The sequence below is a fragment of the Leptopilina heterotoma genome, unplaced genomic scaffold (assembly GCF_015476425.1).
Source record: "Leptopilina heterotoma isolate Lh14 unplaced genomic scaffold, ASM1547642v1 Lhet_101, whole genome shotgun sequence".
Taxonomy (NCBI): Eukaryota; Metazoa; Arthropoda; class Insecta; order Hymenoptera; family Figitidae; genus Leptopilina; species Leptopilina heterotoma.
Genome location: NW_025110815.1, coordinates 543,153 through 562,064, shown reverse-complemented (window position 1 = coordinate 562,064; position 18,912 = coordinate 543,153). Strand labels below are relative to the sequence as shown.

General features: G+C 21.9%; 1 protein-coding gene across 1 annotated transcript; it reads right to left on the bottom strand.

Moving 5' to 3' along the window:
* Nucleotides 1-464: 464 nt before the first annotated feature.
* LOC122500452 (ER membrane protein complex subunit 1) lies at nt 465-15,449 on the bottom strand. The gene is made up of 14 exons (XM_043609389.1): nt 15,224-15,449; nt 14,926-15,041; nt 14,073-14,256; nt 12,627-12,782; nt 11,957-12,293; nt 9,254-9,557; nt 6,756-6,928; nt 6,441-6,602; nt 5,939-6,223; nt 5,581-5,776; nt 5,266-5,463; nt 5,022-5,147; nt 4,471-4,698; nt 465-2,134 (listed from the first exon to the last, which is right to left on the bottom strand). The coding sequence occupies exons 1-14, from the start codon at nt 15,364-15,366 to the stop codon at nt 1,974-1,976; spliced, it is 2,769 nt and encodes a 922-aa protein (XP_043465324.1). The 5' UTR covers nt 15,367-15,449; the 3' UTR covers nt 465-1,973.
* Between the last annotated feature and the right edge of the window lie 3,463 nt (nt 15,450-18,912).

Genomic DNA, 18,912 nt, shown 5'->3' with positions numbered 1-18,912 from the left:
ATTCTAAAAAAAAATTGAAACAATTGAAAATTTTCGACAAAATTTCATTGATATATATTTTATATTTAAAGAAATTTTATTTTTTTACTTTTAACAATTATTTTGAGAAACATAATTGTATTTTTGAAGAATTCTGACTGAAAATTTGAAATTGTAATTTTGGAATAATAATAACAAAATTTTTACTACTTCTTTTCAGTCTTAAATCTTAAAAACTTTTTGCTACTTTTTTTTGGGAATTAATTACCGAGTGCAAAGCCTAAATTTCGATTAAATAATATAATAAATATTATTTAACTTTTTTTCACGTCAAATTAGTTATTAGTGTAAATTTTAATTTCTACTTGAGTGTATATTTACACTCAAGTTTTTTTTTATAAAAATTAAATTAAAGTAAAAAGATACATTTTATAAAAAATGCAAAGTCAAGTGTTCAAAAAAGACCAAGAATAATTTTTGCTTGATATTTTACAAAATCACATTTATTGTGCTTCTGTAATTTTATGTACATAATAAAGAATGATCGACAAATCTAATGAATTTCTCATTCTTCTCACGTCTCTTTCAACTTATTCACTAAATTTGAAAGTGTTTATATAATTAAAGGCATAGTTATTTAAAAAGAAACCATACCTTTTGCCTGTACAGAGATCTTTTTATTTTGAAAAAATTCACTATTATTTCCTTATTATTATTATATCTCATACCAAGATACTTAACAAATAGTTGCCATGATAATTCATCTTATCCTCTTTTCTTTTTCTTTTCTTTTTTGTGTAATATTGCATATATAAATAGCAAGCTAATTATTAATAATTAATCTATCATCCACAAGGCAAGGAATATTTGGAATTTGCGATACTATTCTGTTTTTTTATTTATTTTTCTTTTACTTTTTTTTCAAATTAATAACGAAAAATTCCTCTTTTATTCCAAAAATTATCATAGTACTCTTAACTGCTATTTGGCAGTTTGGCTTTAATTATTATTATTTGTATAGATCGATTTACGTTACAATACAAATCGACATAATTTCTTTGTACAATTATTGCAGAGTTAAAAATACTCTTTTTTTTTATTTTGTCGTTTTTTTTCATTTTCGATAAATCAAATGAAACGAATGTCTTATGCATTCTCGACGATCTTTCACTATTATAATTAGTTTTTATTTTAAATAAGCCATCTACGTAACAATATGTGATGTTGGCAATGTTATTTTTCCATTTTCTTTTTTGTTTGTCTTTTTCTTTTCTCAATGGAATAAATGCCATAGTTTTTAAATAGAAATGCAGGTACAAATATAAGAAACAAGAAAAGTGTAAAATTGACATTTAAATTACTTGGTAAAATTCTTTTTTTGTAAATACAAATTTTCTCTAAATGATAAAATAACAGTGAACAAAAATTCACGTAGAATTTCATTATTTATGACACTAATTAAAATTTTTTCTCTAAGAAAGAAGTTTTATTTTTATATAGAAAACTACTGATAAAGAGAAGGTTTTTTTCCAATATTTTTAATTATCTTCAAAGTATTGTATTTCTTTTACTAGAAATTTGAAAATAAAACGAAAATTTACATCCCCTTTGACATTCATGAAAAAATGATTCAATTTATTGGAAATTCAGTACCTTTTTTTTTTTAAAAAATTAATCGGAATAGGTATTTTTTGGCAAAACAAAATTTCTCCATTCCAATGTATTCGATAGGAAAGGAGAGTGAAAAAAAGTTAAGCCAGTCGTATAATTGATCTTTGGATGAAATAACATTAAGTATTTATAATTTAATTTGCAGTAAATAGTAACTATATATATGAAAATGAAATATATTACACATTACCTTTGTTTTTCTTTTTTCTTTTCAACAGCGATTAGTTTTCTTTCTTTCATAAGTTTTTTTTCTTTTTCTTTATTCTTTATGATGAAAGTTGTCGCGTCACGAATGAACTAATTTCTAATGTTGTCAAGTAACATCATTTCCACGCTTGCTTTTGGGCTTTTTGTGAGGCCAATTTTTTCGTGACATATGACGATATCACTAATCCAGCGAGAACAATAACAATTAGGTAATAATCGAAATCTTCTTTTAGAACGTCAAAAGTTTTCGATGGCGCTACTCTAGTGTAGAATAAATCTGCAAAAATAAAAGAATTTTAATATTATTATTTCAATTTTTATTTACTTTTAGAAATATTTTATAATGTGGAATTATTATTTTTAACTATTAAAAAAAAATTCTACGAAATAATTCAATTAGTTTTTATAAATAATGCAATTTTTGGCAGGAATTCAATTATTTCCATTTAAATAATAAAATTCTTCCCAAGAATTGAATTATTTTATATTCAATTTTAATAATATTCCTCTAAAATATTCAATTACTTTTAAAAACGTTAATACAATTTTTTCAATGAATTAAATTATTTTTAATCCCTACAATTTTAATTAAATTCATAAAAAGAATTTGATTATTTTTAAAGATTTGAATAATATAATCTTCGCGGAAATTCAATTACTTTTGATAGAATTTTAGTAAAATTACTCGAAAGAATTCAATTGTTTTCAAAATTTGTATTAACATTATTTTGTTTACTAGAATTTAATTTAATTTCAATACATTTTTAAATATTAAATTACCTGAAAGAATTTATTTATTTTCAAAAATTGTTATGAAATTCTTCGAAGTAATTCAATTATTTTTAAAACTTTCAATAAATTTCTTCGCAATAAACAAATTATTTAAGATTCGAAATTATAAAGTTGAAAAATTAGGATAATTAACAAAATTTATTGAAAGAATTGAGATACTTTTAATAATGTTAATAAATATTTTTGAAAGAATTTAATTTATTTTCAATCAATTTTAATTACATTTCTGAAAATAATTTAATTGTTTAAAAATATTTTATTAAAATTTCTTAAAAGAATTCAATTATTTTAAATAATTTCAATTTAATTCTTTATGAGAATTAAAATATTTTCAGTAAAATTTTAATTAAATTTCTTGAAAAAATTGCATTATTTTCGAAAATTTCAATTAAATTCTTGGCAAGATTTCAATTACATTCATAATCAATAAAATTTCAAATTTTACAAAACAAATTCTTCGCAAAAATTTTATTATTTTGATAAAATTCTTCATAAGAATTCAATTATTATTTTTATATATAATAAAATTCTTCACACGAATTCTATTATTTTTAATACAATTTCATAAATTCAAACATTTTTTTCTTTCTTTCTTTTCATCAAAAATTTTCATAAATAGAAAAATGTTTCACAAAAATTCAATTATTTTCAATACAATTTTAATAAAATTTCTATCAGAAATTAAATTTTTTTTAATTTTTAATAAAATTCCTTGTAAGAGTTCAATTATTTTTAGAACAGTTTTAATTAAATTCCTCAGAAGAACTTAGAATTTAATTATATTTAAATAAATTTCTTGAAAGAATTCAATTATTTTTTTGCTAAATTAATAAAATTCTTCTCAAGAAAGTTAATTATTTTCAAAACATTTAATAAATTTCTATCAAAAATTTAAATCTTTATAAAGTTACCTACTAACATTTGTCGAATAAATGCAATTATTTTCATAAGTTTTGTAAATTTATTCGTAGAAACTCAATTATTTTCAAGACAAATTTGAAAAATAATCATTTATAAGAATTCAATTATTTTCATTAAATAATAAAATTCTTTGTAGGAATTTAATTATTTTTAATTTTTATTTTAAATAAAATTCTTTATCAAAATTCATTTATTTTTAATACAATTTTTTTATATTCCGCGAAATATTTCAATTATTTTCAATCATAATTCTTCCCAAGAATTCAGCTATTTTATAAGTTTTTAATAAAATGCAAATAATTTCAATAAAATTCTTATTAATTCCTAGAAATAATTTATTTTGCATACAATTTTAATTAGATTTCTCAAAAAGAATTTAAATATTTTCAAACATTTCAGTAAAATTCTTCACAAAAATTCAATTTGTATATTTTAGAGAAATATTATTAAAATTGAATTGAAAATAATTGAATTCTTGGGAAGAATTTTATTATTTATAAAAAATAATTGAATTATTTCGTAGAATTTTTTTGTTAAATTGTTAAAAATAATAATATTCTTTATAAAAATTCAATTAGTTTAAATACTATTTTTATTAAATTCCTCGTCAGAATTGAATTATTAATTTTAAAATTTTAATAAAATTCTTTGCCGAAATTGAATTATTTTAAAAGATGTTTATAAAACTTATCAAAACAGTTCAATTATTTTAAAAAATTTGAATAAATTTCTTCTCAAAAATTCATATATTTTCATAAGTTTTGTAAATTTATTTGAACTAATTAGAACAAAAGTGATATGAAAGACTATTATAATATAGGTTAATTATTAATTATTAAAAAAAAATTAGTTTGATTAGAAATGTAGAAGAATTGTAAAGAAAATAAATATTTGACTTACCAAGACCATGTACAAAGACTAGACAAGTACTTTCAAGGCCACTGGGACTCGTATGGATTCCCGATACTCCAAAGACACTTTGATTATAATTTATAATAGAGTCCATGTGAATTGGAATCTCCGGCATGTATGGTATCACTCCTTCCTCTCGAATTTCTGGATTAATCGGTCTTCTCGGATCGACCAGCATCCATGGCAATTCTAAAATGCCTCCATTCGCCAAGGCCACTTTTCAAGAAAACAAATAATATTAATACTAAATAAATAAATTCAACTTTGCAAGAAAAATTTGATTTTCTTTTTCCGATATCAAATTTTTTTTTATTAATTTATAATAGAATTCTTTTATCAATACTAGAAATTTAATATTTTTTCCAGTAAGTTTTGAACCGATTTTTCTAACTAATTTCCATTTTCCTGAATTAATAGTAGTAATTTATTTATTTAGAACATTAATGAGAATTTAATAATATTAAAACAAAATAAATATTTGCTAAAATACTTTTTGATTTAAATAAATTATTTCAAAAAAAAAGAACCAAAATCTTTACCTATAATATGTTTGCTTGTTATTCCTTTCTCGGTGATTGTTTCCTTCATTGATTCGATTGACGCTGGGAATATAAAAGCTTGTCTTTCGACAATCGGTAACTTTGTCGTGGACAATGAGGAAAACACTGCGAAGCAGAAAAATAATTCCACATTAAGCAAAATCAAATTTTTTCCCTTTTCCAAAAAAAAATTTAATTTAATTTAAATTAATTTTAGCGAAATGTAAAAAAAAAATGCAAATACCAGTTGAATTATTTTGCGTTTTTCCCTCGTAGAGTTCCAATGAAGCGATTTCTGTTCTTCGACTTCTATCGTTGAAGTAACTATAGACTAACCAATTTTCGGAATGTACCACGTGCACTGGACCACGTACTTTTTTGTGTACCATCGAGAAAATCATCGATCCCGACACAATATCCAATAGATAAACGTTCAATGTATCTGGAATTTGAAGAAAAAATTTATATTAATTTAAAACAAAAAATATTAATGAGAAATAGAAAGAAGAAAGAAATTCGAAAATTGTTTAAAATGTTATTGATAGAGGAAAATAATTACTTTTATGTGTTGCACTGACTCCCTGAGTAACAACAGCGACGAGATTTGGATTAATATACTTGTAAAGTACCGAACGATCGTTCAAAACACGTCCTTGAGAATGAACATGCTCGAGGGGATTTTTCGACACAATTTCAATAATCTTTTGATTCTTTGGCGAGAGCACCAACTCCCAAACTTTATCAGCGACTAGATTCTAAAAAAGAGAATAAAATTCATTAAAAATCCCATTACTAATTGTAATTTGCATAATAATAATAAAGTGATTATAAAATTCAAAGAAATTTGAAATTTTTTTAAATTTTATTGATAGAGGAATAGCGCTGGCTAGTATAAAATTAATTAATGAAGAACGAACCTTTTCACTACTGTAAGATAAGGAAAATCCGCTAAGTACACCAGTGGTTTGATCGGCAGTAAATAGATACATGTTCTTTCCCAATGAAACTGCAACCGGCGTTGCTTCCTCTGGAATAATGTGAATTTCATTTTTCTCATCGAGTATCAAAATACTGCGAAGAAAATCGTCAGTGGCTGCATGTAAAAGCATCGATTGCTTTATTTTAAAGTCAAATTTCATTAATTTTCCTATTGATTGACCAGTTATTGGATTGAATGTGAATATAACACCGTTTCCGTTATCCTGTTAAATTAATTAAAATTAATATTATTTACTTATTAAATTTTATAAAATTAATATTTCATTTTTTATTTTCAAACTTTTGAATCTTAATTTTTAAATTTTAAACTTTTGAATCATAAATTAATTAAAACAAAAATGGGCAATTATTTAATTTTACATTTTTGAAATTTAAAATTTAAAAAAGAATTTAATTTTTATTTATTTAATTTAAACGAACCTTATTGGCTGCAACTAAGGCGCATTGGGGAGGATGAGGAAAATGTCTGCTACCTCTTTGTAAATATAAAATCATTTTATTTGAATCCTTTGATAATCCTTGAATGTTTGATACTCTCGACTGCCAAATTATCTCTCCCTTTCTCGTCTCAATACCGAAAATCTAAAAGATTCATTAGTTTTTTTATTTTACATATAATTTGATAAATATCTTACTTTTATTTATTTTTAATAAATAAATTAATTAATATATTTATTTATTTTACATTTAATAAAATAAATAAAAGAAAAGAAAGTTAATGAAATTTTCTCTCACCTTTCCACTGGAAGTGACGGCAACGATCATTTTATGAAGACCAAATTTATCGCGAACCAAATCGGCTCTTTGATTTGATTGTTGTGGCTCAATTCCCAAAAGTGACTGAATCAATGATTTCGCCTGATAAACTTGTGAACTAATCCTTCGTATAACCATGTCAATGATGTTCCCTTTAATTATTTTTTTTTTTTTTGAAAGAAAATTTAACAATTAAAATTAATTTCTCGAGAGGAATTTTAAAAGAAAATTTTACAGTTCATCTAAAAGCAATGGGGAATTTTATTAAATTCCTTTCGCAAAATAATTTTACGACAGCAGTAATTTTACTGTCGTCCACATTATTTTATTCTACATCTAAAATTCTAAATAATTTTACGACAGCAGTAAATTTACTGTCGTCCACATTATTTTATTCTACGTCTAAATATTTCCAATTTTCATGCCTCTAATAAAAGTTCAAGCCACTATTTCTTTTTGTCTAGTCCATTCAACTAAAATGTTGAGAAACAATTATCTCACATTCTATTTTTGTTTATTTATTTAATAATCACTAATCACAATAATTACCAATTACGTGATTTTTAGAAAAAAAGGTTTTTTTTGAAACTCTTTTTTTAAAGTAAAAGTTCCAAGCAAAACAAATCATGCAATTTCTTTCAGTATATTTTTGTCTTCTTTTTTATTTATTCAACTAATTAAAAATAAGAAACTAATATTTAAATAAATAATCAAAAATATAACCATGCAAAATTCTTTAAAAATTATAATAAAATAATAAAAACAAAATTCATTTTAAAAGCGAAAAATTAGAGATTTCACTTTCTAAAGATTTCGCTAAATAACTAAAAGTTAATAATAAAAGAAAAATATAGTAAATAAGTAAAGGAATAATAAATAAAAAAAAAGTAAATAAATAAAAATAATAGAAAATAAATGAAAAACAATTTAGTAAAATTAGTTCGGTTAACAAAATTAGTATTAATTAGTAATCGATATTAAAAAAAATTCTAAAAATATTTTAAGTGAAATAAATCACGTGAGTAATATTTATATATATCTAATAAATTTAATAATAATATTCAAACATTGTGAAATTAATCAACAAAAAAAATATAGGAACCGATTTTCAAAAAGAGACAAATAAAAACAAAAGATAGCTAAGAATAAAATTTTTTTCAAATGAATTAAAAGAAAAAATTTAATGTAAAAGCAGATTTTCATTCTGCAGTTAAAAGCGATTCTACTTGTGAATTTGAAATGTTCTCAAATTTTGTTTAACATATTTTTTCATCCAACTGAAATTCTTAAAAACAAAATAAAACCAAAATCAGAATTTACTTTTTAAAATTATTTTTCTCAATTTTAATTAGAATCTTTTTTCTACTCCATAAAAAAAGAATAATACAAAATCGAAAAATATAGTTTAAAAACTTTTTTTCTTTTATTTAATTATTTTTATATTTATTTTTTAATATTAAATTTATATTATTTTTTATTATTCAATTTACATTATTTTTTTATTTAATTACAATTTAAAAAAGAAGCTTTATTTTAATAAAAAAAAACGTGGATAAAAATTTTGTTTTTTTTGCCATGAATGTAAAAAATTGTTAAACAATAAATGCAGATAATTCAAATACCACATTTCTACTGGTCAATAATTTGAAAGAAAAGTATCAAAAACACGAAATTCAAATCATGCTGCTGATATAAAGCGTTTCTATAAATCGTACGTGAAAAATAGAATTTTCAAACTATAGCCTGTTTTTTATTGTCTCTACTTACATGAACCGTCTACATCAATACCTGTCAGCAGCCATTCACAGAAGAAAATTTATTAATAAATTACGAAGTTAGTTATTATTTTTTGAAGAAAAATATGCATTACGTTCATTGGCTTGTTAATTAATTTTTTCAATAATGATGTATTAAAAGAGAATAAAGTTATGTACATATTACGAGAGGATGAAAAAATTTATAGAAATATTAATAGAAAGATTAATAATAATAATTATAGAAAGATTAATATTTTAGTTGTAAGTATCAATGTACACTTACCAAACCTAAATAAAAACGATTGACGTGATTGAATATTAAAATTTTATTTTTCCAAATAATCATTATCCGAATAATTTTTTTTTTTGGTAATTTTGAGTATAATTTGAAAATTATTAATATTATATTGTAATATTAAGAGGCCTCGGATCGACTTTAAAGCGTAAAAAATCAGATTTCTAAATTCAATTATTTAAAAGTTGAAAAATTTTCATTAAATAAATATTTAAATACTTGTTATTATTTTCTTTAAAAATAAGTCGAAAAGAATCAATCTTTCTGAAAATAGGAAAAAGGAGACTATTCTTTTTTAAAATAATCTAAAAAAAAGTTTTAAAAAAATGTCACACTATCCGAGGCCTGTAAACACTAGGAAAAATAAAATTCGAATACGTGTCTAAAAAAAATGTTACATTAAAGTAAGAAAACAAATAACTCACTTTCTTTTTGATCGAATTCCGTTTCAATTGCTTGATCTCTGTCCGACATGGGAAGTTCGACAATTTCCGAAGTCACAATTGAACTCAAAGCTTCCTCTCTCACCCAAACCAATTTATTGAATTGCAATAATACAAGACTATGATCCTCCGACGAAACAAGATTTCTACACATTATTCCCTTCGATTGTCGTGGACAAATTGACGCCATTATAATCGGCGCTTGCAATGAATTATGATTAGTGGTAAATGACAATGCTGGCAATGGTTTCATACTCGAAAGTTCCGTTGCTGTCACTTCCGTCATCTGCATTTTCAAAAAAAAAAGAAAAAGAAAAAAATACAAAAAGAATTATTAAGCATAAGTTTTTTTTACAAAAAGCAATAAAATATTTTTACAATTTTTTTTCGGATTATGCAAAATATTTTCTTTAGAAAAATATATAAAAATTTAAATAGAAAAATATATTTTTTTTACTAAATCGTTGATTAAAAACGTTGTGAACTTCACGAACGCGAAAAGAATTACAGGGCTCGAAGCAGTGAAAGTATTTAAAAATACGGAATTTACGGACCAAAAATTAAAAATTACGGACCATTTACGGACCAACTGACAAAAATATAGAATCAGGCCGAATCAGACAAGAGAACATTTTACTTAAAACTAGAAATTAAATTTTTCATAACTATAAAACATGAAGAAATCGATAACTCCGAGTCTTCGACTCGAAGTCATCGATTTCTTCATGTTTTATAATAATTTATAATAATTATTAATAAAAATAATTTATAATAATTAAAATCATTATCAATTCAATTACTATTTATAGGAATTTTTATCTAAAATTCTTCTTTATATCGATTATTTTTAATAATTTTCGAAAAAATTCTTTGACAATTTTCAAATTCATTTCTTTACAATATTCAATTTTACGAAATTTCCATTATTCGTAAATTCTTTAATTAAATAAATATTAGAAAATAGAAACTAAAAATAATATTAAAAAAACTCAATTAAACTTTTTAAAAAAAATTAATTACAAAATTCAATTATTTTTTAAAATTCACGCTTTATTGCTTTTAATATTCAATTATTATCCAAAATTTTAACTGAAATTCATAAAAAATCGTTATCAACAAAATTTTTAAATAATTGAATTCTATCAACGAATTTTAATAAAAATTTTAAGAATAATTACATTTTTCGAGAAAATTTGATTTAAATTATATTAAAAATAATTGAAATTCTGCATTGAATTTTATTATTCATGAAAATAATTGAATTCTTGCGAAGAATTTGATTAAAATTTTAAAAAATAATTAAATTCTTGTAAAAAATTAACAGGAATTGAATTATTTTTAAAAATTTTAATAAAATTCTTGGCATAAATTAAAAATAACAAAATTCTTAGCAGATCTTCAATTACTTTCAGAAATTTAAATTTTAATAAAATTTTTCGCAAGAATTTAAATATTTTCGTAAAATAATAAAAAATCTTTGCAGAGATTCAATTATTTTTCAAAAGTCTTAATAAAATTCTTCGCAAGAATTCAATTATTTTCATAAATATCAGAATTTTAGCAGAAATTCAAAAATTTTTAAAAAGTTTTGATAAAACTTTGTTTTTTGGTAGAAATTCAATTATTTTTAAGACAATTTTTAAAAAATTGTCTCGATAAAATTCAATTATTTAAAAAATTTTAATGAAATTCTTCGAAAGCATTCAATTATTATAATCTGAGATTTTAACTGAAATCTATTTTTAAATCAATGTTTATGAGAAAATTCTACCAGAATTCAATTATTTAAATACAAATAAAATGCAAATAAATAATTTATTGAATAATTAAATGTTTCTTGGAATTCAATTCCTATTAAAAATTTTATGAACAAACTTTTAAGTAATTAAATTCTTTGGACGAATTTTAATAAAATTTTTAAGAATTTTTTCGAGGAATTCGATTAAAATTCTATTGAAAATAATTGAATTCCTAATGTTATTAATGAAATTCTTGTGAAATTTTTATTATTTTTTATTGAAAATAATTAAAAGTTTTTGTAGAATTTTATTAAATTTTTTTTTAAATAATTAAATTCTTTTGGTAAATTTTATGAAAAATAGTAGATATTGAACAATTTTTGATTTTTGCGAAGAATATTATTAATTTTGAAAATAATTGAAATTTTGCAATGGATTTTATTAAAATTTTTTAAAATAATTTAATTTTATTAATTTTATTACTTTAGAAAATAATTGAATTCGTGTGATAAATATTGTTAATTATGAAAATAATTGAAATTTTGTAATGAATTTTAATAAAATTTTTGAAAATAATTGAATTTTGTCGAAGAATTTTGCTATTTATTTATAAAGATAATTGAAATGTTGACAATTTTTTTTAGATTTTTTGAAAATAATTGAATTTCCGAGAAGAATTTTAATATTTCTAATTAGATAATTGAAATTTTGACGAGAATTTAAAAAAAATTTTTGAACATAATTGAATTTTTTGCGAAGAATTTTATTACTTTTAAAAATAATTGAATTTCTGCAATCATTTGTAATTTCTCTAAAATTCTCAAAATTATATCGTACAATTTACGAACTTTTCATCCTTTTTGAATGAAATTACGGTACTTTACGGACCTACTTCGAGCCCTGGAATTATTAAAAAAAAAAATTGATAATAATTATAAAAGCTTACGCCATTTTTACTGATCATTTCCAATAGGGCCTTCTCCTTTTCGACGGCAACAATATAAACGGAAGCATCGCCTGAAATTTCTTTTTCCAATATTGTCGGCTCATTTTCAGTGATGAGAATTCGTTTTCTCGCATTGCCATCGGCGCTTATTATCAGTGCGGATTTATCGCCGCGAACTAATTCAAGACGATAAGGACTTTGAACTCCCGCGCCAAATATACTGTTTATCGTGATTGTCTGTGGCTCTGAATTTGGTTCAAATATATTTATTAAAAAGAGAATTGCCAAGTCGTTCTCGCCTTTCAAGCAACCTAAATATGGCGCCGCTAAAACGCACCTGGAAACAAAATTTTTAATTTTAATAAAATTATCCGAAATTTCATTATTTTTCTTTCATATTATTTGCCAACCAAAACGTATTCTTTAAATTATAAACACGAATTCTAAATTTTTAATTTAATAAAATTATTCTGAATATTTTTTTCTCATAAATTAATTATTTGCCAACCGAAACGAATTGTTTAAATTAAAAATATGAATTTTAAATTAACAAATGGATTTATCTTATTGAAATTAAAAATTAAAAAAATTACAATTTGTTCTAAATTAAAATAAAAGCAATTGTAGTAGAATTAAATTTAATTAAAATAGAAATAAAGGGAAAACTTACTCGGTTTCTGGACTTATAAACGGAGCGGAAACTGTTCGTGTTTTTAGCTTCTCTCCGGTTTTACTGTCATATGATGTAATTTCAACACCACTGTTGAAAATCGGTAGAATGTGATTTAAAATACCGTCCTTAATGTACCATTTCACGTCCTCTATCCTAGAAAAACAGATAAAAATTTATTATAATAATTATTTGGAAGAATCTTTATCGAAACCACACAATATTTGCTCTTCCATCAATATTTAACAGACAATGAAATGATTTATTTAGAAAAAGAAATAATTATCAAATAGAAATAAATAGAATTACGAAGGATAAATCAGATAAATAAATAAAATTACATAATTTTACAACTGAATAAAATCACATAATTTTAGAAATAAATAAATTTACTTTAATTTTAGAAATAAATATAGATATACGAATATAAATTTCAAAACGAGAAAAATAATAAATTCAAAGAAAACAAAACATTATGAACATATTTTGCCATTTACAACATCGATTCTCTTTTTCTTTTGGAAAAAAAAGAGTTTACAGTGTTTTTTTTTGTGTTTGTTTATTAAAAAATAAAAGTGTCGATTATAGTGAGGTGCAAATTGAAAAGATTATTTTTCAAAAGAACCTTTTAATATCGTACAATCCTACTGTTGAAAATGATATAAATGGAGAGTCAATTCTGAAAAAATTTACACATTACGTTTAAATATTGAAGAAAATAAAATTAAAAAACAAAAAGTTTCCTTTCCTTTCTCTTAGAGATTATTTCTCGTTCCTAATTATTGATTCAGTAAAATTTTATAATATTTAAACATTTTATTTTAATATTTTAACTATTTAGATAATAATATAAGTCATGTAAATAATTTAATAAATGATTTCAACAATCAAATAAGCAAATAAAAATAGTTAACTCAATAATTAAATAAACAGAGAAATAAACATTTCTTTGCTTTCAATTTCGTAAACTGTTTAATAATTATAGAAGTTATTTAAATAATTAAATTGAAATAATCAATTAAATAAGTAAATGAAAATTGTTATTTCCATCACTACAATTCAATTATTATATTAGAATTAAAAATAAGTAAATGAAAATCAAACGAATATTGTAAATAAAAATACAACAAAAATAGACAAAAATTTCTTGTTTAGAATATACATAAAATTCGAGAAATAAATACTACAGAATAAAGTAAATAAAAATAGTTATTTGAGTAATTAAATGAAAATAGTTGTTTGTATAATTAAGTGAAAATAGTTAATTGAATAATTAAATAAAAATGGTTGAATAATCAAATGAATATAATTATTTAAATAATAAAGTGAAAATAATTACTGAATAAAAATAATAATCATAAAAAAAAAATATCGTAAAAAATACTAAAAAAATCCTAAATAAATTGAATAGAATAATAATTTTATAATTAATAATGTGAAATTTACCTGTCGGGGTTTCTCTCCGTCAATGGCCATTCGTTTATAATATGTCCACTTGCCAAATCCCAAACCCTCACAATCGCTGGTATACCGCCACTTACAGAAATTAATAATTCATTTTCTATTCCGCTTAGTGCCCTTATTCGGCCGCCACTGCCTCGCTCTAAAACTCTTCTCCAAAGTATTTGACCTAAAATTAAAAGAAATTTCATTAATTTATAAAAACTAAAAAAAAAGAATACGATTTCATGGTTTTTTTGAAATACCTTTTTCAGTTCTAAAAATTAAATAAAAATTGTAAAAATAAGTAAAAAAAAAATTGTTTACACTCGTCTATATAACCGTAAAAAACAGAGGTAAAATTATAAATATTTTACAAAAATGATTCTTCGGGAGAAAAATAGAATTTTCTATGTTCTATAAAAAAAAGTAAAATCAATTTTGTAAAAATGGTTTTAAATAATTGAACTTTATTGTATTTAATTACTATGTTGATATCTTAAAAGAATATTTTCCTCTACGACTGGTATAAAAATGTATTGATTAATTCAACTATCAAATTTAATTACACAGAAATATTCATAAATTAAAATTCTCGTTTTTTAAATTTTAAAACAAACGTTACTTTAAAAAAAATAAAAATTCAAAATATATACAAATTTCTCTTTAATAGTTAACAATTTCTTTATAACTGAAAAATATTTGAAAACAAAGTTTTTAACTGAAAATACAAGTTATAAAGTAAAGTGTGTAAAATAATACACATTTATCGACAGTAATATTTGATTAAAGAAAAAAGGAATAGAAGACCTTCATAAATATACAATTGCATATGCCGAATGACACCGATGACACTCACCTGACTTGAGATTTAGAGCGGCGATGACATTTTCTTCTGTCGCGACAATGATTTTTTTCGTCGTTGACACCGTGTCAAAACTGGCAAATTTAACTTTTCCAACATAACTTTGTTTCCTAATTAAAAAGAAGCCAAAATAATAACACTTTAAGATTATTTTTTCTACACTCAAAATTAAAGGGAAAATTTTTATTCAATTTTCTTTATAGAAAAGAAAATTGAATTGTCATGTCACAAAAAAAATTTGTATATATAGAGGCAATAATGAAGAAAAAAAAAATTGTTATGAAAAAATTACCAGTCAAATTTTCCTATTTGATCCTCGTAAAGTCCCAATGAAACACTGAATAGTCCAATAAAAACAATTAAATACTGTAATAAATGTGCATTTCTTAAAAAACAATTAATATTTCTTTCAAAATTCAATAAGAAGGAAGCCATGTCGTTGAAAAATTATTCTGTGAACGTGGCCCGTTCGTATTTGCTTCTGCTTGTTGTAAAGCCGCCGGCGGCCATTTGTAAAATGACAATCGCCTATGTTCACGCTGTTCTTGTTTGAGAATTCATCGCCAGCGCCATCTGGGTAATAAATTAGCCCGCGAAAATTTAAAAATTCGAAAAAATTTTATTAACTTGAGAAAAAATAATGTTAAACTATTTATATAGAATAATAAATAAATAGAATAAATAATAATGAGTATTTTTTTTCTATTTTTCGATATAAAATATTTTTACACTTTCGAGAAAAGTTAAACTTTCAATTAACTCACCATTCGTGATTCCTTCCTTTGACTTTTTGATAACAGATTTGAAAACAGAACAAAACACTTGGTTCTAATATCTAATTTCACTTTATGCATTATTCGAAATTTATAAATTAATATTCAGTTGTAAACAAATTTCAATGATGGTTTACTTGCGACAAAACTTAAAATTATTGCCGTCGTTTGATTTGCGGACAAATCCGGAACTAACATTTTTTCACTTAAATTAATTAATTAAAGCAATTATCAATTAGTTTTATTACTGGAATACGATTGTAAATCATTTAAATTAATGTAATTGAGCTATTTATCAAGTAAGTTTATTTAAATAATGCAAAATATTGTAAAATGCGATAGTGGGCAAGTTTGTAAACAACATAACCTCTAAAAGTGACAGATCACGTGTGATTGTTTATTTAAGAAAACAATGCAAAGTCTTAATTTCGAAAATGTATTTCAAGAAAATTATTATTAAAATAAACAAAAATATCCTGTCTGAATTGAATAATAAAAGTATAAATTGTATTAATTTTAATTAATTTAGTTTATTTCGTTTATTTACATCTTTATTTGTAAGTTTCTAAGTTTACTTTTCTTTTAATTTAAAAACAAATTTTTCATGCTCCATTTGTTTACATATCAATTAATTGTTGTGGTGAGTTTTTTTTCAATGAATTAAAATTTCACAAAAGCAGAAATAATTAAATAGTTATAATTAATGTTATTTTAAATATGATATGAAATATATAATTATTTTTTGCTGTTTAAATAATTAATAATTAATACAAATAGGTTTTTGATTTTGTGGGAAACTTTCCTTCTTATTTTATATCAAATAAAATAAATATAGTACAAAATGGATTGTTTCGTTTATTTTTGTAAATAAATAAAAATAAATTAATAATTTTTCTGCTATACAAGATTCCAAGTATAATTTTCTTGAACTAAAAAGAAATGTATAAAATATAAAGAAATAAGAATAAATAAAACAAAACTAATATCTTTTATGATGAGAATGTAAAAATATTTTTTTTTCCAAAATTCTAGAAAGTGATATAAATAATTATTAAATATTTAAAAAATACAGTATTGTAGAGAGTTTATTTGAAAAAGTTTCTTGAAAATACATTATAAATAAAAAATAAATGCTTCCTAATATCGTGTGTAGACATGCATGTTATTTTTATTCATTCATTTTTTTTTAAAATGAATAATTAGAAGTAAATTATTAATTTCGAGGCCTGTAATATTGTTTTTTTAGTGCCTATCTCAGTATATAGTCAACGCAATAAAATTACATTTCTTTTCACATTTATAATTTGAATATAATTTATTGAACAATCTTTATTTAACAATAAATAATTAAATATCTAAATAATTTATTCGATAATATTTATCTATTTATTTAATATAAAAATAAATAGTTAAATTTATAAATAATTTATTAAATATTTTTTTATTTATTATTTTATCGTATAATCGCAAATATTCCCTAATTATTGAATTAAATAATTTAGAATCGATTGTTTCGAAAATTAATTGAAAAAAGTTTTTTATTAATAAATATTAAATAATCTCAAATTTTCCATAATTAAGGAATTTGATAATTTACAATCGATTGTTTTGAAAATAATTAAAATTATTTGAATTTAATTGAATTAAGTAATTTAATTTAATTAAATAAATTGTATTTGATTGCGTTGTCTACTCTGATTTTTATAATTTTTTTTACATCCAAAATCGAAATTATAATTAAAAATATCGTTGTTATCGTACTATACAATCATACATTCTACTGAAATATTCCCAGAATAATTTACAGTTTTTTTTTTCTTTTCAAACAAAAAATCATGTTCAATAGCCTCGCTTTTTATAATAATAATTATAATAATAGTAATAATAATAATATTAATAATAATAATTATAATAATAAAATTTGTCGTGTTGAGGTTCTCACGACTTTCTTATTAATTATCATAAAGATACAAAATAAAATTTTATTTTTTTTTATTGCAAATAAAACTTGAAAAGCAGATTCACGCTGACTAGAATATTTTACAATTGATTAAATTCATTTGTGGAATTATTTGCAATACGCAGTGAAATTCGTAAATGTCACGCAACAATAATAATAATTTATTATTGCGAATAATAGGCATGCAAACTTTGGTTTAAAGCAATATCGAGTTAAATTTTTTTCATCCAAACAAATTAATTTCTGCTTTCTATACTTTTTTTTTGTTATTTTTTTCTCTCTCTTTTAAAAGACAGCTACTGGCAATTCCTTTTTCAATCGCATTGACTCCTAAGCATTTCATTATTATTACTTTTTTTTTGTATTTACATTTTTAACACATTAGCTGACACACACTTCGAAATATTTTTTTTTTTTAATTCTACAGAAGCAAATATTGAAAACAAAACAAATCAGTCTAATATAAAAAAATTCACACCATTTTTTTTTTCTAAAGAAAAAAATGAACACTTTGTGCTATATATAAAAACTGGTTAAAAAAAAAGGAAAATAAAAAATGGAAAATTGTGCAAATTCCTTTTTTTTAAATGCGCATACAATTGAAAACAAAATTTGACGAAAGAAAAAAGGAAGAAACACACTGAAAGAGACTTAATAATACGGTTACATTATTTTAGCTTCAAAGCTCGATTTCACTTTCGTTTTTTCATTGTTTTTCACCCTCTTCTTCTTCTTCTTTTCTTTTTTTTTTTCTTTTAAATAAATTAAAATATTCTTAGGCTTCATTTCAATTGTACAACTACTATTATAATTCTTAAACTATTTTTTTAGCTGCTGTCACAAACCTTCTTGTGTAGTACCAAAAAATTAATAATTACACAATAGCTTTCTTAAAAAAAAAAAATGATCGATTGTAAAAATTGTGAAAAGTGCTTATTCAGTTATTGAATAAATGCACTATTTTTTCTCCCCTTTTTTTAATAATATACAATAAATGCAACATGCATAATGATATTAATTACTAATATAATACAAAAATTGTTCTGCAGAGCAATTATCTCATTTTTTTTGTCACTAAATCAAAAATCTTGTAAAGACTCTAAATTTTGTTACTGAAATTCTGTAAAGAAAAAAGTTAATAAATCGACAATTAATTTATTTATTAATTAAATTGCAAAAATTTAATACTCAAGAAAAAAAAATTTTTTCCAAGTAAATTAAATTAATTATTATTAAATAAATTAAAAT

Coding starts and splice junctions, on each gene's coding strand:
- LOC122500452 (XM_043609389.1), bottom strand. CDS start 15,366: ATGGCTTCCTTCTTATTGAATTTTGAAAGAAATATTAATTGTTTTTTA. Junction 6,603..6,755: donor CCGTCACTTCCAGTGGAAAG/GTGAGAGAAAAT, acceptor TGAATCTTTTAG/ATTTTCGGTATTGAGACGAG. Junction 5,464..5,580: donor AGTCAGTGCAACACATAAAA/GTAATTATTTTC, acceptor TTCAAATTCCAG/ATACATTGAACGTTTATCTA.